This window comes from Saccopteryx leptura, chromosome 6, assembly GCF_036850995.1.
Source record: "Saccopteryx leptura isolate mSacLep1 chromosome 6, mSacLep1_pri_phased_curated, whole genome shotgun sequence".
In the NCBI taxonomy this organism is placed as follows: Eukaryota; Metazoa; Chordata; class Mammalia; order Chiroptera; family Emballonuridae; genus Saccopteryx; species Saccopteryx leptura.
The window spans coordinates 60295840-60322605 of record NC_089508.1 but is presented as its reverse complement, the minus strand read 5'-3'; the positions used below and the strand labels follow the sequence as shown (position 1 = coordinate 60322605).

At 41.0% G+C, this 26766-nt stretch overlaps 1 protein-coding gene across 6 annotated transcripts in view; it reads left to right on the top strand.

Annotated features, from left to right (window-relative positions):
• The window catches only part of RNF111 (ring finger protein 111), a 129394-nt gene that overhangs the window by 45635 nt on the left and 56993 nt on the right, over positions 1–26766 (top strand). For all 6 annotated transcript variants that reach the window (XM_066341501.1, XM_066341503.1, XM_066341500.1 and 3 more), the window contains exon 2: positions 20557–21446. In XM_066341501.1, coding sequence (XP_066197598.1) covers positions 20576–21446 — 871 coding nt within the window. In that variant the 5' untranslated portion in view covers positions 20557–20575. The remainder of the gene's footprint in view (positions 1–20556; positions 21447–26766) is intronic.

Genomic DNA, 26766 nt, shown 5'->3' with positions numbered 1-26766 from the left:
ATTGCTTTCTCATATGTGCCTTTACTGTGGACCTTCAGCAGACTGAGTAACCCCTTGCTTGAGCCAGCGAGCTTGGGTCCAAGCTGGTGAACTTTTTTTTATTATTCATTTTTAGAGAGGAGAGAGAGAGAGAAAGAGAAGACAGAGAGACAGAGAGAGAGAAGGGGGGAGGAGCTGGAAGCATCAACTCCCATATGTGCCTTGACCAGGCAAGCCCAGGGTTTCGAACCAGTGACCTCAGCATTTCCAGGTCGACACTTTATCCACTGTGCCACCACAGGTCAGGCCAAGCTGGTGAACTTTTGCTCAAGTCATATGAGCCCGCACTCAAGCTGGCGACCTTGGGGTCTCGAACCTGGGTCCTCTGCATCCTAGTCCGATGCTCTATCCACTGCGCCACTGCCTGGTCAGGCGCAGCACCTTAGTTTTTTATTGATTGCTTTTTTTTTTTTTTTTGTATTTTTCTGAAGCTGGAAACGGGGAGAGACAGTCAGACAGACTCCTGCATGCGCCTGACCGGGATCCACCCGGCACGCCCACCAGGGGCGAAGCTCTGCTCACCAGGGGGCTATGCTCTGTCCCTCTGGGGCGTCGCCCTGCCGCGACCAGAGCCACTCTAGCACCGGGACCATCTTTGCTCCAATGGAGCCTTGGCTGCGGGAGGGGAAGAGATAGACAAGAGAGGGAAGGAGGGGGGGTGGAGAAGCAAATGGGCACTTCTCCTATGTGCCCTGGCCGGGAATCGAACCCGGGTCCCCCGCACGCCAGGCCGACGCTCTACTGCTGAGCCAACCGGCCAGGGCCTGATTGCTTTCTTATATGTGCCCTGACCATGAGCCTACAGCAGACTGAGTAACCCCTTGCTCAAGCCAGTGACCTTGGTTCCAAGGCGACCTTTGGGCCTCGAACCTGGGTCCTCTGAATCCCAGTCCGACACTCTATCCACTGCGTCACTGCCTGGTCAGTCTGTTCTTTGTTTTGTTGATGTGGTGTATTACGTTGATCAATTTACGTGTGTTGAACCTTCTTGTGCTCCTGTCCAAATACAATACTTGATCGTGATGTATTTTTTTAATGTATTGTTATATTTTATTTGCTAGTATTTTGTTCAGGATTTTTCTTTTTTTTCATTTTTCCGAAGCTGGAAATGGGGAGGCAGTCAGACAGACTCCCGCATGTGCCTGACCGGGATCCACCCGGCATGCCCACCAGGGAGCGATGCTCTGCCCCTCTGTTGCATCCAGAGCCATCCTAGTACCTGAGGCAGAGGCCACAGAGCCATCCTCAGCGCCGGGCCATCTTTGCTCCAATGGAGCCTCAGCTGCGGGAGGGGAAGAGAGAGACGGAGAGGAAGGGGAGGGGGAGGGGTGGAGAAGCAGATGTGCGCTTCTCCTGTGTGCCTTGGCCGGGAATCGAACCTGGGACTCCTGCATGCCAGGCCGACGCTCTACCACTGAGCCAACCGGTCAGGGCCTGTTTAGGATTTTTATATGTGTATTCATTAGAGATACTGATTTGTATGTAGTTTTCTTTTTTTGTGTTGTCCTTGCTAAATTTTAGTTTGAGGGTTACGTTGGCCTCATAAAATGTGTTGGAGAGTATTCCCACTTCTATTTTTTGGAAGACTGAGAAAGATAAGTACCAGATCTTTGAATGTTTGGTAGAATTCACTAGTGGAACCATTTGGTCCTGGACTTTTGTTTTGGGGGAGGTTTTTGAAAGTTGTTCTATATCCTGCCTGCTTATTGATCTATGTAGATTTTCCAATTCTTCACAGCTCAGTTTAGGAAGATTGTATAGTTCTAGGAATTTACCCATTTCCTATAGGTTATTGAATTTGGTGGCATATAATCTTTCATAATATTCTATTATGATCATTGGTATATCTATGATGTCTGTGGTAATTTCTCCTTTTTCATTGTGGATTTTGTTTATATGAGTCCTTACTGTTTTTTCCTTAGTGAGTCTAGCCAATAGTTTGTCAATTTTATTGATCTTTTCAAAGAACCAGCTTTCTATTACATTAATTTTATCTATAGTTTTTTTTTTTTGTTCTCTGTTTCATTTAGTTCTCTAATTTTTACTATTTCCTTTCTTCTTTTGACTTTGGGTAGCCTTTGTTCTTCTTTTTCTAGTTCCTAAAGGTGTGATGTTAGGTTGTTTACTTGGGATCTGTCTTGTTTCTTACTATAAGCCTGTAATGATATAAACTTCCTCTTATTATTGCTTTCAGTGTATCCCAGAAATTTTGATATGTCCTCTCATTTTCACTTAATTAATTAATTAATTAATTTAATAGAGATAGAGGGACAGATAGGGACAGACCAGGAGGAAGGTAGAGAGATGAGAAGCATCAGTTCTTCATTGCGGCACCTTAGTTCTTCATTGATTGCTTTTTCATATTTCCATTGACCAGAGGGGGGTGGTTCCAGCAAAGCAAGTGAACCCTTGCTCAGCCAGCGACCCTGGGCTTCAAGCCACTGACCTTTGGGTTCAAGCCAACAACCATGGGATCATGTCTATGATCCTACGCTCAAGCTTGCAGCCCCACGCTCAAGCCGGTGACTTCGAGTTTGGAACCTGGGTCCTCTGCATCCCAGTCCGATGCTCTATTCACTGTGCCACTGCCTGGTCAGGCTTGTATTGTCATTTTCACATGTCTGTATATATCTTTTGATCTCTGCTTTTATTTCTTCTTTAACCCAGTCATTTTTAAAAAGTATGTTGTTTAATTTCCACAGTTTTGTGGGTTTCTTTACTTCCTTTCTATAGTTGAATTTTAATTTCAAAGCCTTAGGATCAGAAAATATGGTTGGTATAATTTCAGTCTTCCTGAATGTGTTGATACTAGTTTTGTGGCCCAACATATGGTCTATCCTTGAGTATGTTCCATACACACTGGAGAAGAATGTATAATCTGATGTTTTGGGATGAAATGTCGTATAAATGTCTATTTACCCATTTGGTTCAGAGTGTCATTTAAGGCTGATATTTCTTTGTTGATTTTCTGTTTGGATGACCTATTTAAAGCCATCAACGGTGTGTTGAAATCTCCACGTATGATTGTATTTTTGTCTGTTTTTATTTTTAGATCATATATTTTGGTGCTCCCTGCTTCAGTGCATTTATATTAAGAAGTGTTATATCTTCTTGATACACTTGATCCCCTTTATCATAATGAAATATACATCTTTTCTCTGGTTACCTTTGTTGTCTTGAAGTCAGCATTGTCAGATACGAGTATGGCTACACCTGCTTTTCTTTGGATATTATTTCCTTGGAGAATAGTTTTCCAGCCTTTCACTTTGAATCTACTTTTGTCCTTGCAGCTTAGCAGTGTCTCTGAAGGCAGCATATGTTTGAGTTTTGCTTTTTGATTCAATCTGCTGTTCTGTGCCTCTTTATTGGTGAGTTCAGTCCCTTTACATTTATGGTAATTGTTGACACTTGAGGATTTCCTATAGCCATTTTATGTTTTGTTTTCTGGTAGCTTTGTGTCTTGTTTGGTTCTCTCTATTTTGATTCTGTTGTCTTTGTTTGGTGATATTACATACTTCTTTCCCTTGCTCTTTTTTAAGATGTGTGTTTTAGTAGTGGCTTTTTCTGTGGTTGGTTACCATTAGGTTAAGAAAAAAATGTTCATATGTACAAGAGTCCTTTGTCATGAGTGCTTCTGCACTCCATCCTCCTTTTCTACTTTATTTTAAGTTTTACAGAGACAGAGAGTCAGAGAGAGGGATAGATAGGGACAGACAGACAGGAACAGAGAGAGATGAGAGGCAACAATCATTAGTTTTTCGTTGCGACATCGTAGTTGTTCATTGATTGCTTTCTCATATGTGCCTTGACCGTGGGGCTACAGCAGACTGAATAACTCCTTGCTTGAGCCAGCGACCTTGGGTCCAAGCTGGTGAGCTTTGCTCAAGCCAGATGAGCCCGCGCTCAAGCTGGTGACCTCGGGGTCTCGAATCTGGGTCCTCCGCATCCCAGTCCGACGCTCCATCCACTGCGCCACCGCCTGGTCAGGCTGAAGGATAACTTTGATGGATATATAGTATTCTTGGCTGGTAATTCCCTCTCTTTTAGTACTTTGAATGTTTTGGGTACACTCTTTTCTGGCTTGTAGTGTTTCTGCTGAGAAGTCGGATGATAACCTAATGAACTTTCTTTTGTATGTTATGGTCATCTTTTCCCTAGTTGTCTTGGGATTCTTTCTTTGTCATTGATTTTTGACAATTTTATTATGATGTACCTTAGAGTAGGTCTGTTTGGGTTGCGGTAACTCAGCATTCTGTTTGCTTCTTGAATTTGAGGATCTCTTTCCATAGGTTTGGGAAATTCTCATGAATTATTTGTTTGAATAGGCTCTCAATTCTCTTCTCTTTCTTCTGATATACCTATTATTCTTATATTGCTTTTTCTGATGTAGTCAGACAATTCTTCTGGAGCTTTCTGTTTCTTTAATTCGTGAGTCCCTCTCCTCTTCTTTCTGTAGCATTTCTAGTTGCCTGTCTTTGGTGTCACTGATTTTTTCCTCTGTCTTGCTTGTTCTATTAGCTAAACTTGCTACTTCTGTCTTCAATTCACGTATTGAGTTAATCTCTGTTTTTAAGTTTCAGTTTCCTTGGTGAAATATTTGTTTTGTTCATTAATTTGTTTTCTGAGGTCATTAAGTTGCCTATTGGTATCTTCTTACATCTCATTGCGTATTTCCAGAATTTCAATTTTAAATTCACTATCATTTAACTCCAAGGCTTCCATGTGATTGAAAATTTTTTTTTTTGGAGATTTTTAAATTTTATTTCTGAACATGTCTTTCTTATGTAGCCATGGTATTTGATTTCTTTTCTGATGGCATTTGAGAGTGGTATTGTTAAGAACCCTAACAAAAAAAAATCAACTAAAAAATTAAAAAATTTTAAAAAGTACAATAAAAAAATATAAAGATTTTAAAAATTAGGACAAATGAAAAAAACCACAGGAAAAAAGATCAAAAGCAAACAAAGAAATCAAAAACCAAAACACCCACCAAAAATAAGAATAAAAATACAAAAATTAAAAGAATCAAATTCAAAAATGAAAAAAAAAAAGAATAAGGAGAAAAAAAGGAAAAGTTGAGGGGAAGGGAAAAATAAATTTCCATTTTGGGAGGTTTCTTACAGTAGATGTCACTGTATTAGAACTTTTAGCTCTGTGAAGTTTCTGGTCTCTTGTTGAGATTTTGCTGTCACAATGATATAGGTGGGGCCACGGTCATGTTGGTGGGTGGGGTGTGTTGTGAGGGCTTTACAGCTTTAGCCCTTCAGCTTTTGGCTTTACAGCTCTAACAATGGTGAGTTAGAGGACTTCCGGTACTCCTTCCCCTGTCTCATCAGACCTGAGGACCAGATGTGGAGCAGCTCTGTTTTGGGGGGAGAGACAGGCTTTGGAGAGCTAGCTGTGGGGTTTGTCTCTGCTACTCTTGGTACCACGAGGTGCAGGAGGCAGGGTCTCTGAGGCTGGGAACTGCACTTAAGCTTTCTCTGTCTCTGCTCAGTGCGGGCTGCAGGCAGACCGTGGAAACACTGGCTATGACCCCATGCTCTGGCCACTGGATTTATCTCTCCTCTGTCCCTCTGTCTCACTGCTCCTCCTGGCAGAAGGAGACCCAGTTATTCTGCGTTTCCCTCTCCATACCCCTCAGACAAAATCCAGAGAGCCTGAGCTTCCCTCCTCCGATAGTCCAGCAGAGAAAAAGAAAAACTCAGTCACTTCAGGTTTGTCTCCTCTCCTCTCCAAAGCCCTCCACAAGTGCCTTTTATCTCCCAGCCCCCTTCTGTCCCCATCCCACCTTTAGTCCCACCTTTAGTCATTTGGTGGGTGGATCTTTCCGGTGTGCCTGCGAGCCCAGCTAGGGTTCCTTTGCTGCATTATAGGTGTTCTATTTGTTGAAATTTCAAGGAGAGAGATCAAGAGTATCTCTCATGCTCCCATTACTCTGATGTCCCTTACACCTTTTTGTTAGTGATCCCACTTAAATGTAGAATGTCATCTTCTCTGTTTATCCGTCAGTATCCTTTGACTGTTTGATTTTCTGTAATGTTTTCCCATAATTCTTTGATTTGTTATAGCTTCTTTTGGTTCCTCAGCTTCTTAGACTATTTTGGAAATATTTTATAAGATTTCTTAGGCTTGAGATCTTCCTCTTGGTTTGGTTAATCAGCTAGGTTTCTACCCTAAATCATTTGAGATCAGGTTTGTACACAGGGTGGACAAAGGCTCTTCGTTCACAGAGTAAGTCTTATCTGTGAGGATAGCAACCTGTGTGAAAGTCTCGAAATGTAAACATGGTTCTCTTCAGGCTTTTCAGTTCCCGTTTACCTTCTCAGAGGGCATAATGATCCTTGGAAGACCTCTCCTAAGGCACCTTTTAGAGCCTGACAGTTTTAAACTCCATTGAACTTTATATGTTTATTTTAATACTATTACCACTAATACCCAGAGCAACATGGAATGGAGGATGTCCCTGAATCTCCTCACATGTCTACTTCCTCTCAAGACATTATTTCATTGGATATCTGTTTAGGTTAGGAGTAGAGTGAATATCTTTGAATTTAGGTCTCTTAATTTCTTTACTCCCCAGATAATCATTCTTCATTCAGTGACCTTTAAAGACAACCATAAGACTGAGAGTGTGACGCTCCTCATTATATCGGCATGGAACCATCCAGTGAAACTCCCTGTCCTTCCTCCTCTCAGTGCAGGAGGTGTCAAATTTTTAGTTTGGTTCTAAGAAAAAAAAGTAAAGAGAAATTCTGAGCTGTTTAACATAGAAAGAACTACAGTGTTCTGGAGGACTATGGATGACAGAATTTTTGAAGCTGAAGAGAACCAGAATGCTGGTTTCCCATTTTATAACTGAAAAAATTTTCTAGTATTTTGGGGTCACATTAAATTTTCCATTAATTTTTGCATAATCGACATAGTGGCTCTTTAAGTCCTATGCGTCTCATTAATTTGATGTGCAATATTAAATCCTTTCACTGTAGTTTGAGTGGCATATTTTTGTTATATTGTAATATTTTTAACTAGATACTGTTTGTTTAAAGGAAAATCATTGATTTTGTAGTGTAATTGTGCTAATCATCTATGTAACTGGCTTTTCTTACTGTCTCCAGTGGTTTTCCTGTCAGTCTCATCTGTTACCATTTGCAAATAATGACCAAAAAACACCTTCTTTTTAATATTAATGCCTATAATCTTGTTTGATTGACTTTACTAGTCTTTCCAAAACAATGTTATATGGTGATGAAACTTTCTTGGTGTTGATTTTAAAGAGAATGCCAATAGTGTTTTACCATTAACCATTAGGCTTTTTTTGAAGGAGGATAATCTGATTTTTTTCTGAATTGAGCAGGCCAAACAGAGCGCGTTTGTGAAGCAGAGTCCAGCCAGTTTTTTTTTTGGTTTGAAGATTTATTTTTTAACCTTGACCATGATGTCCTCAGAGACATGAAAAGTGGTCTCTAGATTTTCTGGAAGATGCAATCACTTTTCTATTTAATAACTGTGAGTCAAGAAGTAACTTGGAGTTTAGGTTCCAGTTTTATAGAGGAGGAGAAATATCTTTGTACCCTGCTGTTCTCTTTTTGATCAGTTTTTCTATTTTAAGGACTCATTGGATCTCCAAATATAAGATACAAGTCTTCTGTGGCTCTAGCACTCCTGTAACTGAGTATGGGCCATGGTAGTTGTTCAAGAAGTCTTAGACATTATTATTTACATTATTTTGTTATAACTATTATTTTTTTCTAACTGACTAATTTTAGAGAAAGAGGAAGCAGGGTTGGGGGTGGGGAGAGAAACATGAATTTGTTGTTCCATTTACTTATACATTCAGTGTCCTGACCAGGGATGGAACCCGCATCCTTGGCTCATCGGAACAATGCTCAAACCAACTGAGCTACCTGTCTAGGGTATTACTGTTCTCACTCTTCATTTTCTTTTCTCTTTCTTGTCTTAGTCATTGGCATCACCATATTCTTAGTTACCGAGCCAGAAACACAGCAGTCAGTTTAAAATTTTGTTGATTCATTCTTTTACTGATTAATGCAATTTACAAAACTTCATTTTGTGCCTATTGTGTGCCAATCAACTGTTTTATTCGCTAGAAATCAGGCAGTGAATAAGGGAGATTGCTTTCTCGGAACTTGCATGCTAGTGAGGGGGCTTGTACAATATACAACATACAGGCTAATAAGGTCATTGTAGTTATAGGCAAATTAAGTACTTTGAAAAATCAAGATTTGGCCCTGACGGGTGGCCTAGCTGAATAGAGTGTTGTCCTGGTGTGTGGAGGTTGTGGCTTTGATCCCTGGTCAGCGTACATATGAGAAGCAACCAATGAGTGCACAACTAAATGGAACAACTGGGTGGACTGACAGTTGATGCTTCCTTCTCTCTCTCTCTCTCTCCCCCCACTCCACCCCCTCTTTATTCCTCCTTATCTCTTTTTCTTTCAGATCAATGGAAAATTAAAAAAAAAATCAAGATGTGATGTTGAGTGCTAGGGAAAAAAGGTTGATTCTTTAAGTGGAGTGTGTATTATTAGATCCTCTGAGAAACAGATTAAATGCACAAAGATTTTGAGGAGGGGTTAATAAAATGCATAATATAAAATTTATTATTTTTAGTGTATACTTTTTGGCATTAAATGTACTTACATTGTGCAACCATCCATATCTAGAATTTTTTCATTTTTCTCAACTAAAACTTTATACCCATTTAATACTTCCATTTCCCCTCGCACTTGGCAACTACTATTTTACTTTCTGTCTCTGAATTTGACTACTCTAGGTAGTCAATCATAAAAAGTGGAATCATAAAAAGTATTTGTAAAACTACATTGACAAACTAAATGGCTTATTTCACTTTATCATCAAACTGTCAGAACTTCCTTTTTTTTAGGACTTTTTTAAGAGCAACTTCCTTTTTATTCTCTGAAGACTTTACTCTTATTTTTTAAATTAAGTTGTTTTTTGTTATGTAAAAAAATCTTTATCTTGAGAGAGGGAGAGAGAGACAGGAAGAGAGTAAGTGAGGGAGGAGAGAGATGAGAAGCATCAACACATAGTTGTATCACTTTAGTTGTTCGTTGATTGCTTCACATACATGCCTTGACTGGAGGGGCTGTAGCCCAGCCAGTGATCCCTTGCTCAAGCCAGCAACCTTGGGCTCATGTTGATAATCCCCTGCTCAAACCAGCAATGCCCTAATCAAGCTGACTAGCCTGCACTCAAGCCAGCGACCTCAGGGTTTCGAGCCTGGGACCTCAGCATCCCAGATTGACAGCCTATCCACTGTGCCACCACCGATCAGGCTAGATTATAAAGGATTTTGTAAGTTGTGGTAAAGAGTTTGGATTTTTTTTTTTTTTTTTTGAGATATTTGGAAACCACTGGGGAAAATTTTTAGCAGGATTGTACTATCTGATTTATAGTCTTAGAGTACACCCAGTTTACTGAATACAAATGAATTGTTAGTAAAACTGAGAAAATTAGGAACCTGTTCCAATAGCACCCTGGTTGGCAAACCGGCACACGAGCCACATACGGCTCTTCGGTCCCTTGAGTGTGGCTCTTCCACAAAATACCACGTGTGGGCGCTACCTCAGTAAGGAATGTACCTACCTATATAGTTTAAGTTTTAAAAATTTGGCTCTCCAAAGAAATTTCAGTCGTTGTCTGTTGACTAATGAGTTTGCCTACCATTCAATAGCACAAGCAAAAAATTATGATAATTTGGGCTAACGATGGTATCAGTGGGTATTTCCTGTCACAAGTTTAACAAAATCTTAGTAATTGTTTTCACACAATATTAGCAGATGATCCAACTACAATGCAACCATGATGATGTAACTTTTTAGTTTTAGATTTTTTTTAAGGTTTGCTCATTGTCTTACATTTTAGAATGTCTTGCCTCTTTGCTCCAGCTATACCCCACCTGTACTGTTAACCCCTCATCCCCTCATCTGATACTTATTTATCCTTCAAATTATGGATTCCTTCCTCAGGCCTTCCCCATTTACCATCCTTAATAATCTTGATTAGGTGTCCTTGTAGTGTCTTCACTTTGGCACCTTGTAATATGTATTTGTCTCTTTCCTCAATCTGTGACTTCTTTGAAGGTTAGCACTGTGAGTGTATTTTGTAATTTTGACTTTAGAATGTTAGTATGTTAATCCAGTGCCCTGGTCGGCAAACTGCGGCTCGCGAGCCACATGCGGCTCTTTGGCCCCTTGAGTGTGGCTCTTGCACAAAATACCACGTGTGGGCGCCACCTCAGTAAGCAGTGTACCTACCTATATAGTTTAAGTTTAAAAAATTTGACTCTCAAAAAATTTTTTTTTTGTATTTTTCTGAAGCTGGAAACGGGGAGGCAGTCAGACAGACTCCTGCATGCGCCCGACTGTGATCCACCCGGCATGCCCACCAGGGGGCGATGCTCTGCCCATCTGGGCGTCGCTCTGTTGCGACCAGAGCCAGTCTAGCGCCTGAGGCAGAGGCCATGGAGCCATCCCCAGCGCCCGGGCCATCTTTGCTCCAATGGGAAAGGGAAGGGAAGAGAGAGACAGAGAGGAAGGAGAGGGGGAGGGGTGGAGAAGCAGATGGGTGCTTCTCTGTGCCCTGGCCGGTAATCGAACCCGGGACTTCTGCACGCCAGGCTGACGCTCTACCGCTGAGCCAACTGGCCAGGGCCTCAAAAGAAATTTCAATCGTTGTACTGTTGCTGTTTGGCTCTATTGACTAATGAATTTGCCGACCACTGATCCAGTGTTTCATGGAGTTCCTGTTATGGATCATAGACCTGCTGGAACTTTTGGTTCAACAAATGCATAGTGTTAATGCATTTTTGCATGATTTTTATCTTGGAAGTCCTTTACACTGTCTTAGTTTCTTCTGTGCTCTGATAACACTATATCTATACTTACCTCTTTTATTTGTAATTTATTTCATCTTGATTCCCTTGCTTAACAAGAATTCAAATGCATCTTTTAGTGATAGGTACTAGTCTATTTTCTGAACTTTATTGTCAGCTCAGGGTAGCTTGCCCTGACAGTTGGTCTTTTTTCACATTATTTTGTATCTAGCTTCCTAAAAGAAGTTGAGTTTAAATCTTGGCAGTTCCACAATAGTTATTCTGAGTGAAACTTCCTCCTATTAGGGTAAAAATCTCTCTTTAAGAAATTTAGTTTATTTAGGGTATTTTGCTAATGCAGTTATGAGCCTAGAATGACACCTATTGGGAGAAAATATCTTGCTAATGAAATTTTGACTGTTTGGAATTCGTAATAAAGTATATTATGCTTTCATCTAGCTATAAGTGTTGGTGGGTATTAAAGCTGTTAGGCAGTAGGAGAGAGTATTCTGTCAGGCACTTGATTTATTATTCTTAACTGGCTCATAGTAAAATAAATACCAGTAAAAGAGAATTAAAAAGTTAAAACATGCCCAAAGTAATATTCCTGTTGTGCAAATATTAATTTTGTCCAGCTTAATTATATGACAAAGAAATATAATGGATATATTTCCAGTTCATTTTCTGACAATATCAAACTTTTATAGAAAAATGTAAAACCATCTTATGGATTTTTAAAAAACCCTTTTTCCTTTAGCATTCCATAAAACTAATCATCAAATTTTATTTATTATGTAATTATAGTTATCATTGCTAGTGAAGGTTCAATAATAATGAGTGTTTTTAAGCCAGTTTAGAAGTAGAAGTGACTATATGTTACTCCTCCCCTACCTCAGGCACTAAATTAGCTTGGTTGATTTGAGTGTCATTCCCAAATAGGGTTTGTTGGGTGGATCCTGGTCAGGGTGCATGTGAGAGTCTGTCTCACTATCTCCCCTCCTTTCACTTAAAAAAAAAAGACTGTATTATAAAAAAGAAGTAGAGTTTATCGAAGTTAGATTCGTAATCTTAATGGGGTTTTTTACCCCCGCTTCTGCTAATATGAATTTAATTATAGTGTAATTTGCCAAATTCTAACCCTTTTCATTTTTGAAAGTTAGCATGTTTAGCTATTTTGCTTTTTTCATGCAAGGTTTGGTCATGATTAATACTACAGTAATATCAGGAGTAATTGGTATGCTGCCATCACACTGATAGCAAAAAAAAAATGATTGAATTAAAGCAGTACAAAGAGAGAGTAGTATTAGGGATTCAGTATTGAAGTAATCTTTTATTTATTTATTTATGGTAGAGACAGAGTCAGAGAGAGGGACAGACAGACAGGAAGGGAGAGAGATGAGAAACATCAATTCTTCGTTGCAGTTCCTTAATTGTTCATCGACTGCTCTCTCATATGTACCCTGACTGAGGGGCCACAGCGGACCGAGCCAGCGACCCTGGGCTCAAGCTAGCGAGCCCTTCCCAAACCAGACGAGCCTGTGCTCAAGCCGGCGATCCCGGGGTCCCAAACCTGGGTCATCCACATCCTAGCCCAATGCCCCATCGACACCGCCTGGCCAGGCTATTTATTCATTTATTTAGTAGTTTTCCAAAGTGAGAAGTGGGGGTGGGGTGGTGTGGGGTGGATGGCAGGCAGACAGACTACCACATGAGCCTGACCAGGATCCACCTGGCATTCCCACCAGGGGGGCGATGCTATGCCCACCTGGGGCGTGGTTCCGTTGCAGCTGGATTCATTCTAACTCCTGAGGTGGAGGCCATGGAGCCATCCTCAGCGCCTGGGCCAGCTTTGCTCCAATGGAGTGTTGGCTGCAGGAGGGGAAGAGAGAGATGGAGAGAAAGGAGAGGGGGAAGGGTGGAGAAGCAGATGGGTGCTTCTCCTGTGTGCCCTGACTGGGAATCGAACCTGGGGCTTTCACACGCCGGGCCAACGTGCTACCGCTGAGCCAACCAGCCAGGGCCACCTTTTATTTTATTCATTCATTCATTCACTCACTCATTCATTTATTTATTTATTTTTAATTTAAGTGAGAGGAGGGGAGATAGACTCCCTCATGGGCCCCAATGGGGATCCACCCAGCGACCCTCATCTGAGGCCAATGCTCATAACCAAGCTATTTTTAGCACTCGAGGCAGAGGCTCCATAGAGCCATCCTCAGTGCCTGGGGCCAACAATTGACCCATAGCTACAGGAGAGGAAGGAGGGCAGTAGGAGAAGGGAAAATAAGCAGATGGTCGCTTCTCCTGTGTGCCCTAATCGGGAATGGAGCCCGGGACTTCCACATACTGGTTCAATACTCTACCACTGAGCCAACCAGCTTGCAACAGTCTTATCTAGAACATACTTGCCGTCTTTGTAAATTAGATCAGTCAGTAATTTTTACAGACGCAAAAGACTAGATTATGATTTTAGCAAATAGTTCGGAACCGTCTTTATTGATCCTGTTAGTTTTTCTGGCTTTTCAGTTAAAAAATGTAGCATTTTATATATATATGTATATGTATATGTATTTTTTTTATTGGTTAATTTTAGTGAGAGAGGAAGGGAAGCCCTGGCCGGTTGGCTCAGCGGTAGAGCGTTGGCCTAGCGTGCGGAGAACCCGGGTTCGATTCCCGGCCAGGGCACACAGGAGAAGCGCCCATTTGCTTCTCCACCCCTCCGCCGTGCTTTCCTCTCTGTCTCTCTCTTCCCCTCCCGCAGCCAAGGCTCCATTGGAGCAAAGATGGCCCGGGCGCTGGGGATGGCTCTGTGGCCTCTGCCTCAGGCGCTAGAGTGGCTCTGGTCACAACATGGCGATGCCCAGGATGGGCAGAGCATGGTCCCCTGGTGGACAGAGCATCGCCCCTGTTGGGCGTGCCGGTTGGATCCCGGTCGGGCGCATGCGGGAGTCTGTCTGACTGTCTCTCCCTGTTTCCAGCTTCAGAAAAATGAAAAAAAAAAAAAAGAAAAAGAGAGAGGAAGGGAGAGAGAGAGTGAGAGAGACAGGAACATCGAGCTCCTCCTGCATGTACCCTGACCGGGGATCGAACTGGCAACCTCTGAGCTTTAGGATAATGCTTGAACCAACCAAGCTATCTGGCCAGGCAGCACTGGTATTTTATTTATTTATATATTTTTTGTGAACTCACTCCACCCTTTTTTTCTCAGTTCAAAATGGAGCATGAATTTGTACTTGGGTGGTGGGAACATCTCAGATAATAGGGAATGTTACATAACTCACAGAATAGTTACTGTTGTATACCAACATATTGCACACACCATACACCACCTGTCTGCCTTCTCCTTCAACCCTCCAATTAAGCAGGGAAAAAATATCACCAAAAACCAGAGCAGAGTTAACCATAAAGGGTTCCTTGTTTTGGCTTCAGGGCACAAACTGATGGAAAAGAAATTGAATTTAGTAAATTATGCTATGAATCATTTCTTTATAAATTCACTTATGGATTCCTAGTCTCAGAATTTATCTGTACTTTTGGCAACTTTTCATTGCCTCTCAGGGTCTCCATTACCAAGACCCACAGAGTGATTTAGTAATTAAGGTTAAGGAATCTAAGACAATTTTTTTCCTTCAGCATATACAGCTAGTGCTCGACTTACGACCATGAATGGTTCCACGGTCTAATACGATTTGGTCGTAAGTTGAGTGGGCTATATGTACAGTACTGTGAAATGATGTTATAAAAATCTTTAAGTCATATTTTATCATAATTTTCTTTTTTTAAAAAAAATGAAATAATTGTTTTTTTGCGATATAACCCTTCAAGCTCATTTTATTAATTATTATTTCAATTGATTGTGATACAGTTTGGATATTTATACAGTATGTAATTATATATATATATTTTTTGTTGTTGTATTTTTCTGAAGTTGGAAACGGGGAGGCAGTCAGACAGACTTCCGCATGCGCCCGACTGGGATCCACCTGGGCACGCCCACCAGGGGGTGATGCTCTGCCCATCTGGGGCGTCGCTCTATTGCAACCAGAGCCATTCTAGCGCCTGAAGCAGAGGCCACAGAGCCATCCTCAGGGCCTGGGCCAATTTGCTCCAATGGAGCCTTGGCTGCGGGAGGGGAAGAGAGAGAGAGAGAGAGGAAGGAGAGGGGGAGGGGTGGAGAAGCAGGTGGATGCTTCTCCTGTGTGCCCTGGCCGGGAATCGAACCTGGGACTCCTGCACACCAGGCTGACACTCTACCACCGACCCAACCGGCCAGGGCATTATCATAATTTTCTTTCATTATTATTATATATCATAATTTTCTTTGTTCATTTTATGCCATTTGTATCATCTCTACACCATTTTGTTTCTTATTTTTACATTCGTCAGATTTAAGTAAAACACTGCATTACCAGTACAACTCGTTTAATATTTTCAAAGACAATTTCCTCTTGGTAGACATCTTGGGAGGGGTTTGATGAAAAATATCCAAGACACAAAACACAAATTGCTGTACCGAGTCTGGGATAACAGTTGAAATGGTGCACACGGAGATGGTAGTGCTGCTGGAAGCTAGTCCACACTGTCCTACGCCCAGCTGGGCCACGCTTGTGCTGCCAGATGCGAGCAGTCATGGCTAGTGATTGTGGTCGTAAAGTCGAATGGTCGGAAGTTGCAAAGGTCGTAAGTTGATCAATATTTGTACTCTTCTCAGAGATCCAAGTCAACACAAATTCTGGGAGACATGGACTTCTGGAGGAACCCTAGATCTTTCTGTGAGGTTTTTTTATTTTTATTTTTTAATAATTTTATTTTTTTAATGGGGTGACATCAATAAATCAGGATACATATATTCAAAGATAACAAGTCCAGGTTATCTTGTCATTCAATTATGTTGCATACCCACCACCCAAAGTCAGATTGTCCTCTGTCACCTTCTATCTTGTTTTCTTTGTGCCCCTCCCCACCCCCTTTCCCTCTCCCATTCCCCCCTCCCCCCCGTAACCACCACACTCTTACCTAGATCTTTCTGAATGACATGATTTTAAATGCTGATCAAAGGGGGGTCTACAGTTATCTGATGTCCAGAAAACTTGATGCTTGCCCTCTTAGTTTTTTTTTGGCAACAGTTTTCTTGAGTATAAAGCACAACACCATAGAATTTTTCCTTTGTATGGGTGCATTTCAGTGGTTTTCACAATATTCAGAGTTGAACAACCATCACCACAATTTTAAAACATTTTCAGTTCACTGAAAATAAACCCTATGCTCTTTGGCTATAATACCTCATTGCTTCTAATATCCCAATGCTAGGCAATCATAATCTACTTTCTATCTCTGTAGATTTGCCTATTCTGGACATTTCTTATAAAAAGAATCTTAACATATGTAGTCTTTTGTGACTGGTTTCGTTTACTTAGCTTAGTATTTTTGAGGTTCATATCATGTTGTAGCATGAATCAGTACTCGTATTTCTTTTAATTAGTGAGTAATACATTATATGAATTTACTTATTCATCTTTTGTTGGACATTTGTGTTGTTTACATTTTTTGGCTGTTATGACTAATGGTGCTATGAATATTTGTGTGTAGCTTTTCATTTCTCCTTGGTGTATACCTAGAAATGGAATTGCTGGATTATATGAAAAATCTGTGTTTAATCTTTTGAGGAACTGCCAAACTGCTTTCCAAAGTGCCAACATCATTTTACATTCCCATCAGCCACGTATGAGGGTTTTTTGTTTTTGTTTTTTTAAGAGACAGAGAGAGAGAGTCAGAGAGAGGGACAGATAGGGACAGACAGACAGGAACGGAGAGAGATGAGAAGCATCAATTATTTATTTTTTTATTTTTTTTATAATTGATATTTTATATTTTTTATATTTTTTATTTATTCATTTTAGAGAGGAGAGGGAGAGACAGAGAGAGAGAAGGGGGGGGAGGAGCTGGAAGCATCAACTCCCATATGTGCCTTGACCAGGCAAGCCCAGGGTTTTGAACCGGCGACCTCAGCATTTCCAGGTCGATGCTTTATCCACTGCGCCACCACAGGTCAGGCTAGAAGCATCAATTATTAGTTTTTCATTGCGACACCTTAGTTGTTCATTGATTGCTTTCTCATATGTGCCTTGACCATGGGCCTTCAGCAGATTGAGTAACCCCTTGCTCGAGCCAGCGACCTAGGGTCCAAGCTGGTGAGCCTTGCTGAAACCCGATGAGCCTACACTCAAGCTGGCAACCTCGGGGTCTCGAACCTGGGTCCTCTGTATCCCAGTTCGACGTTCTATCCACTGTGCCACTGCCTGGTCAGGCATATTAGGGTTCTTTGTCAACACTTATCATTATCTGTATTTTTTGTGAAAACCACCGTAGTGGGCCCCCTGAATCTTAATCACATGTATGTGTGCCTTATCATTGTAACTTCTGTTTTCTTGAATTTAATTATGGTGATTGCTGTCGGATAGGTGCCTTTTGTAATTTGAGCATTGTTGTGCCTGTAGATATATGGTCACTCATTTTTATGTTCCTCCATCATTGCTTATCCAGCTGCACTCCAGACAGCGCCTGATGGCTGATACTGGACACAGCAACTCCTGGCTTTGTCAATAATGAGAGTAGAAGATAGAGATTTTTGTTAATAGAAGTAAACTGTTTCTTTTTTAAATTACAGTCATATGTTCTGATAATAGTTAAATACTGAAATAAAGTGGGAGACCTGTGAGGTTGTATATTCCTATAACTGTCATTTGTGGAGAAGGAAAAAAACTTTCTATAAATGTTCCCTAATCCCCTTTTAGAAGATAGTTTGTTTTTTTTCTTTCATTTTTCCGAAGCTGGAAACAGGGAGGCAGTCAGACAGACTCCCGCATGCACCCGACTGGGATCCAGCCGGCATGCCCACCAGGGGGCGATGCTTTGCCCCTCTGGGGCATCGCTCTGTTGCGTCCAGAGCCATTCTAGCGCCTGAGGCAGAGGCCACAGAGCCATCCCCAGCGCCGGGCCATCTTTGCTCCAATGGAGCCTCGCTGCGGGAGGGGAAGAGAGAGAGAGAGAGAGAGGAAGGAGAGGGGGAGGGGTGGAAAAGCAAATGGGCGCCTCTCCTGTGTGCCCTGGCTGGGAATCGAACCCGGGACTCCTGCACGCCGGGCCGACGCTCTACCGCTGAGAGCCAACCGGCCAGGGCCAGAAGATAGTTTAAATGTGCATGTTAAGTACAAAACTAATCTATGGTGTTAGAGGTTAGGATAATGGTTTAAAATTCCTGGTGGGGTGAAGTGACTGGAAGGGGATTTCTGTGGAGCTGGTTATCTTATGTTTTCTTTATTTTAAGGTTTTCGGTTAGTTATATAGATATGTTCACTTTGTGAGAATTCATTGAATATGTGTGTCTGTATTATACTACAGTGAAAACTTGAAGTACACATGTTAACATTGTTTAATCATATTTTACACTACTAGAGTTCTTTTTTTAAATTTATTGGTTTTTAATTTTATTTATTTTGTCACAGTGACAGAGAGTCAGAGAGAGAGGGACAGACAGGAAGGGAGAGAGATGAGAAGCATCAATTTTTCGTTGCGTCACCTTAGTTGTTCGTTCATTGCCTTCTCATATGTGCCTTGACTGGGGAGGGGGGGTTGGGGGGATGGCTACTACAGACTGAGTGGCCCCTTGCTCGAGCCAGCGACCTTGGGCTCAAGCTGGTGAGCCTTGCTCAAACCAGATGAGCCCGCGCTCAAGCTGGTAACCTCGGGGTCTTGAACCTGGGTCCTCCATATCTTAGTCCGATGCTCTATCCCATGGGTCCCCAAACTTTTTACACAGGGGGCCAGTTCACTGTCCCTCAGACCATTGGAGGTCCAGACTATAAAAAAAAAACTATGAACAAATCCCTATGCACACTGCACATATCTTATTTTAAAGTAAAAAAACAAAACGGGAACAAATACAAAATTTAAAATAAAGAACAAGTAAATTTAAATCAACAAACTGACCAGTATTTCAATGGGAACTATGGGCCTGCTTTTGGCTAATGAGATGGTCAATGTTCGGTTCCATATTTATCACTGCTAGCCGTAACAGGTGATATGATGCGCTTCCGGAGCTGTGACGCGTGCATACCGCCTCACCGGAAGTAGTACTGTACATGAGCGACGCTGTGCTTTGTAGTGCCGTCACATACAGTACTCCTGTGCTCCTCTCACTGACCACCAGTGAAAGAGGTGCCCCTTCTGGAAGTGTGGTTGGGGCCGGATAAATGGCCTCAGGGGGCTGCAGTTTGGGGACCCCTGCTCTATCCACTGCACCACCGCCTGGTCAGGCTAGAATTCTTTTTTAAAATTGAATATATTGGGGTAACTTTGGTTAATAAAATTACATAGGTTTCAAGTGTCAGTAAAACTCTTTGTCACATTAACTACCTTTCTGATGAATATGTTCCATTTTGAGTCAAGATATTTACAACTTTTACATTATCATTTTTCTGATATGTACATTGCATTGATATAATGTTTTAATTTCAAGTACCAGAGGTTGAATGATTTTAATACTTACATTAGCTGTAGGAAGTTTGATTTTATGTTCTGCTCTGCAGCTTTGAATGAATCATCTTTAGCAACTGAACAGTCTTGACTTGAGTCTCCCTGTATATATCTAAAACTTTCTCAAGTGCAGTTGTTGTGCCTACCATATATCAGTAAGTTCAGACTCTCATGAGAGAATAGAGTAGTAGTATGAAGGAAAAAAAGGCCATGGGAAAGAAGCTGTATTCATTTTGGTTCATTATTTATAGTAATTTATCTAACATAATAACCACCTAAATGTTCAGGAATATTTAATATAATTATTATCACTTTAAAATGTAATACCAGCCCTGGCCGGTTGGCTCAGTGGTAGAGCGTCGGCCTGGCGTGCAGGAGTCCCAGGTTCGATTCCTGGCCAGGGCACACAGGAGAAGTGCCCATTTGCTTCTCCACCCCTCCCCCTCTCCTTTCTCTCTGTCTCTCTCTTCCCCTCCCTCAGCCAAGGCTCCATTGGAGCAAAGTTGGCCCGGGCGCTGAGGATGGCTCTTTGGCCTCTGCCTCAGGCGCTAGAATGGCTCTGGTTGCAACAGAGCGACGCCCCAGATGGGCAGAGCATCGCCACCTGGTGGGCGTGCCAGGTGGATCCTGGTCGGGCGCACGCGGGAGTCTATCTGACTGCCTCCCCATTTCCAACTTCAGAAAAATATAAAAAAATAAATAAATAAAGTAAAATGTAATACCAGGAGAAAAACATTGTTGACTAATCAAAGTCTTTTAAATTCTAATCCTTTTGTCTATTTTTACTGTAGTAGGTTTTGTAAAAGTTGTTGATTTTAACCAAATATGTATGTTGCTAAAGGTAGGGAGATACACATTAAGATCAGTTTTTTGGCTAACAGAAGTTTTCAAGTAAGCTTATATTCTGTGATCTTTATTTTGAAAAATTGGGTATATGGGTAAAGGTAAAATAAAAATGGTTTTATAAGAGTAAATGGACTCATTACAGCCATTTTATATCCTGATGAGGAAAAGGCAATTCTGCCCTATCACAGGAATGTTTTTAGTGGAATCTGAGTACTCTTTAATTAAATAGTATAATAAAACACAGTAACAATGTTTTTAATACCTAATTGTGTCTTCTAGGCTGTCCTTAAAGTTTCCCATGTTTCGATGGACTCCTGAATATAGCAAGCTATATACCTTAAAAGTGGATATGAAGAGTGAGATTCCTTCTGATGCACCAAAGACACAGGAGAGTCTGAAAGGGATCCTTTTGCATCCAGAGCCCATTGGGGCAGCCAAAAGTTTTCCTGCAGGAGTTGAGATGATTAATAGTAAAGTGGGGAATGAATTCTCTCATCTGTGTGATGATTCTCAAAAACAAGGGAAGGATATGAATGGTAACCAACAAGACCAAGAAAAAAGTGTTGTGAGGAAAAAACGCAAAAGCCAACAGGCTGGCCCTTCATACATGCAAAACTGTGTTAAAGAAAACCAGGGAATATTAGGATTGAGGCAACACCTAGAAGCACCAAGTGATGAAGACAATGATTCCTCTTTTAGTGATTGTCTTTCTTCTCCTTCATCTAGCCTGCATTTTGGAGATTCTGATACTGTGACTTCAGATGAGGATAAAGGAGTCTCTGTAAGACATTCCCAGGCAATTCTGAGTGCTAAAAGTAGAACTCATAGTGCACGGTCCCAAAAATGGCCTCCAACTGAGACAGAATCCGTTTCAGGATTGTTAATGAAAAGACCCTGTTTTCATAGTTCATTAAGGAGACTTCCATGCAGAAAGAGATTTGTAAAAAATAATTCCTCACAGAGGACACAGAAACAGAAAGAAAGGATATTAATGCAGAGGAAAAAACGGGAAGTGTTAGCCCGAAGAAAATATGCGTTGCTCCCCAGTTCTAGTAGTTCCAGTGAAAATGACCTCAGTAGTGAATCCTCTTCGAGCTCATCAACTGAAGGAGAAGATTTATTTGTTTCTACCAGTGAAAACCACCAGAACAATCCAGCTGTTCCCTCAGGTAAAAATGTTTCTTAAATTGAGTAAAACATGGAGGTTATCGCATTTTGTTTGTGCTTATTTTCTTCTACATTTTAGTGATATCACTGTATTTAGAAGACATATGAGGCTCTTTTAACTTTTATTTTTAAGCCATATAAATAAATGGTCACCTGTGGTATTAAATCATGACTCCAGTTCTAAGCTAATAAATTTTAAAGTTTTCTGTTTTTCTGACATAAATTAAGTAAAGCCAGAGGTTTTAATTTTTTTAGAAAATCATTTTTACCATTTTACACCTATTAGACTATATTTTATGAGTTGATGATTTATAGTACAGTTTTTATTCTAGTACTTCTTTATCTAGTATGTGTAATTTTTACGAGTACTTTTTCAGATAGCTGTGTGATGGATTTCTTTCACATTCAACCACAGTAAAAGCAATTTCAGTCGCTAAAAAAGACAAGTTAATATTCTTTTTCCTTTAAGTACTCTGTTCTTATTGTTTACTATTAACTTGTCATGTTCTTTATAACTGAAAAGTAATTTCATGTACTTCAGAGGTAACTTTTATTCTAATACTTGAACACAAACATTAGTCTTGACAGTGCTCAGTAAAGCCTATGACTAATCAGCTAAAATTGAATTGATAAGAGGATGAGCTCAATTGCGCTCTTTCCCCTCAAGTACTGTTATATTTAACTAGAATGAGTTTATGTACCGTCTCTTAAGTATGTTCTATACATATCATTTTACAGTTTGTTGTATTTTAAAAGAAATTGAAGTGAGCTTTAAGGAGTAAAATCTGAACTGAGGTAAAAGATTAATTACTTTGACAGTATAAGAAGATGGGGGATAGGGAGAGCTCTTTAAAGGGCTAAGATTATGGGGATATTTTTGTTGTTGGTTTTGTTTTCAAATTATAAGAGAAAGTTTATTTAAAAAGTCACAGAGGGAGCGAGTCAGAGCCGTGCACACACACAAAAAAAAGTCACAGAGGTAATAGAAGTGAGCTAGCTGCGGTACATAGGCTTAGGAGAAGCTTAGCAGAGAGAAAGGCAAAGGTACATACCTGGGGGGCCGATGAGGGGAAAGGGCAAGGTTTTGGTGTCCTCCCGAGAGGGAGAAGGTGCCAGATTATAGCTTTTAATACTGACACTGTTATTCTCAGTCTTGGCCTAATGTCCTGCTTGTTAAAGGTAGAGCCTGCTATTTTACTGTGCAAATATGCCATTACTCCTGCTTTTCTCCTTTACGGGTTCCCTTTTTTCCAGGACTCCTTTGCCAAACCCTGAACCAGTAACTTAGTTCTTAATTTTGTCTTAGCCATATTCAGTTCATTTTTTTTTAACTTACCATAATTGTTTTGAAAAGAGTTCACTGAGATAAGGTTTTGTGTTTTTTTTTAAGTGAGAGAAGGGGAGATAGACTCCCGCACGTACCCTGACTGGGATCTCCTCGCTAACTGTATCTGATGCTTGAATCAACCGAACTATTATTAGTGTTTGAGGCCCACACTTGGACCACCCGACCTATCCTTAGCACCTGGGGCTGACATTTGAACCAATTGAGCCACTGCTTGTGGGAGGGGAAGAGGGAGAAGAAAGAGAAAGGTGGGAGGGGGCAGGGAGAGAAGCAGATGGTCGCTTCTCTTGTGTGCCCTGACTGGGAATTGAACCTGGGACATCCATACACTGGGCGGATCCTTTATCCACTGAGCCAACTGGCCAGGGCCTCCCTAAGGTCTTAAGAAAGAAGGAAGTGAGAATAGGAGTTGTCTTGCTTAATTGTCACATTTCACATTTTTCTCATTTGGTTAAAATGTGAAGAGTTTGGCAGAGGGAGCAGCAGAGCCCAATTCTGCTTGATAAATTAGTGAGCCAAGGTAGTTGGTGGTATGAGGCAGAAGTTCCAAGGAGCTGATGTTTGTAGGAGGCAATTGAGTAGAGTAAATCAAGGTCAGTATCGGTGTCTGTTTCTAGGAGGAAAGGAGTTCATATATTCTCAGGTATTCAAGATAAATGAAAACTCTAGAATTCATTTTAAAATCTTGTTTAGCCCTGGCCGGTTGGCTCAGCGGTAGAGCGTCGGCCTAGCGTGCGGAGGACCCGGGTTCGATTCCCGGCCAGGGCACACAGGAGAAGCGCCCATTTGCTTCTCCACCCCTCCGCCGCGCTTTCCTCTCTGTCTCTCTCTTCCCCTCCCGCAGCCAAGGCTCCATTGGAGCAAAGATGGCCCGGGCGCTGGGGATGGCTCTGTGGCCTCTGCCTCAGGCGCTAGAGTGGCTCTGGTCGCAATATGGCGACGCCCAGGATGGGCAGAGCATCGCCCCTGGTGGGCGTGCCGGGTGGATCCCGGTCGGGCGCATGCGGGAGTCTGTCTGACTGTCTCTCCCTGTTTCCAGCTTCAGAAAAAAAAAAAAAAAAAAGAAAAAAAAAATCTTGTTTAATACTTATTGTAGCATGTGGTGTCTTATTACCTTTTTTGAAAGAATTACATTATTTAACCTACATTATTTTCAGACATTAACCTTAAATATTTGTCTCTGGAAATACAAATCCAGAAGTTGAAACCAAGGATTCCTGATGTTTTCTGGTTTCTAGACACCTGTTTTGTTTTAAACTAATTTTTTGGTTTTTTAAGAACGTACTTGTTGATTTTAGAGAGAAGAGACAGAGAGAAAGGAGGGGGGTTGTAGAAGCAGAAAGCATCAACTCCTAGTTGCTTCTCATGTGTGCCTTGATCAGGCAAGATGGGGGTTTCAGCCTGGTGACCTCAGCATTTCAGGTTAACACTTGATCCACTGTGCCACAACAGGCCAGGTTTTTGTTTTGTTAAATAATGATTTAGTGAGGTCGCTGGTTCGAAACCCTGGGCTTGCCCAGTCAAGGCACATATGGGAGTTGATGCTTCCTGCTCCTCCCCTCCCTCTCCCCCACCTTCTCTAAAATAAATAAATAAAATCTTAAAAAAAAAATCAAGTATAAAAAAAAATAATGATTTAGTAACATTCAAATGGTGTGGAATTTTAAAAGTACCAAGAAAGCATAAAATTTCTCTTTTCTTAGGTCCCAGTCTTATTACCCAGAAGTAATCAGCAGTTTCTCATCTCCTGAAGTTATGCTTGTCTCCTGAAGTAAATATCAATTTTAGAAAAAGAGGGATTGTTTAAGCACAAAACATGAGTATCTAAGTGAATTATTTATATAACCTCTAGTTACACAATCTGATCACAAAAAATTATATAAATTGAATTCTAATGCATTAGCTAGCTTTGTATCACGTTATCATTGGAATTTCAAAAATACTACATTTGTAGTTGACTTTGTTTAATAATGTTAGGTCATTATTTTTTATAAGCTTTTAAGGAAATTTCATGTTACATATACATGGAGAGAAATCACTAATGATGTTGATATGGAGATACAGATTTTCTCCTTGTAGAAAGGTAATGTTGGCCCTGACCGGTTGGCTCAGTGATAAAGTGTTGGCCCGGCATGTGGAAGTCCTGGGTTCAATTCCTGGTCAGGGCACACAGAAAAAATGACAATCTTCTTCTCCACCCCCTACTCTTCTCTCTCTGCCCCTTTTTTACCCCACTATTCCCCCTCTCTTTTCCCCTCTCTTCCCCCTCCCGCAGCCATGGCTCATTCGAGCAGGTTGGTCCTGGGTGCTGAGGAAGGAAGGCATCATGATCTCACCTCAGATGCTAAAATAGCTCAGTTGCAGGAAATGGAACAGTGGCTCCAGATGGGCAGAGCATTGCCCCATAGGGGGCCTGTTGGGTGGATCCTGGCTGGGGTGCATGTGGGAGTCTGTCTCTCTGCCTCCTTGCCTCTCATTTAGTAATGATGATAATAAAAAGAATGGTACTGTCCAGTTGGGGAGTTAAAATAAGGGAAGTTGTGTTTTTTTTAACCCAAGATTTATATATATAAAAATATATGATTTTTATATGTATGTTTTAAATATATTATTTTAGTTTTAAGTATATGATTCCCTTTGTACTACTACTTTAAGCTGCATTGTGTACACAATTATGAAGCAAGAATTAAAAAGGTGATTTGGAAATTGAATCTAGAATACTATTTTAAGTAGCCGCTTAAGTGCTGCTATTTTGTTCTCTCTGCTTATAAGCTATATTTATGCTGTTAAAAATATATCCTACACCTCAGTATGCCTCAGTATGTCTCTGTGTAATCTTTAGAACTTAGAAACTACTTCAAAAATTTGCACATCTCATAATTTTGAATCTTATTTTTTTCTGTTTAATTAGTATAACAATTTGCAGATATTCCAAAATATAAGTATGATATTATGAAATATTTAAAAATAAATTTCTCCAAATCAGATCATCTTTTATTGCCTCTGATTTGTCAGTGCCTGATTTGTTCTCCTCTTTGGAGTTTGTGTTGTAAAGAGAATGTGTTGTAAAGCCTTGTCATGGGCTTGTACCTCCTCTAGATACTGGCCAGCTATTAAAGTAGTGCAAATGTCTGATTCTGTAGAGATGCATTAGATTTGAAATTCTAGGTTGCCAAGAAATATAATATAGTACCTTTGCCTGACCTGCAGTGGCACAATGTACCAGTAGAGTGTCGACCTAGAGTGCTGAGGTTGCTTGTTCAAAACCCTGGCTTGCCCACTCAAGGCACATGTAAGAAGCAACTACAAGCGAGTTGATGCTTCCTGCCCCTTCCCATCCCCATTTCTCTCTCTTGCCTCTCTCTAAAGTCAATAAGTAAAATTTTTTTTAAAAAAAGGAAAGAAGAAATAGTACCTTGGGTGAAGAAATGTTGACTGCACACATTCAGCAATGAGAGTGTTGAACCATTTGTTGTCATTGTGCTAGGCAAGAGTTCAATAAGTTGGATAAAAATAAATACAGGCCCTGATTGGTTAGCTCAGTGGTAGAGTGTCAGCCCATCGTGTAGATGTCCTAGGTTTGATTCTCAGTCAGGGCGCACAAGAGAAGTGACCATCTGCTGCTCCACCCCTCTTCCTTCTCTCTCTTTCTTTCTCTCTCTTCTTTTACCACAGCCATGGCTTAATTGGTTCAAGCAAGTTGGCCCTGAGTGCTGAGGATGGCTTCCTGAAGCCTCAGCCTCGGGTGCTAAAAATAGCTGGGTTGCTGAGCATGGCCCCACATGGGTAGTGCACCTGCCCCAGATGGAGGTTGCCAGGTGGATCCCAGTCGAGGTGCATGCGGGAATCCCTCTGTCTTCCTTCCTCTCACTTGAAAAGAAAGAAGAAAAAAAAGAACAAAATATAAGTGGAATACTTACACACTATTAGAAAATATGATGAAAAAAGAGAGCTCATTTACAAAAGCAGCGAAGAGA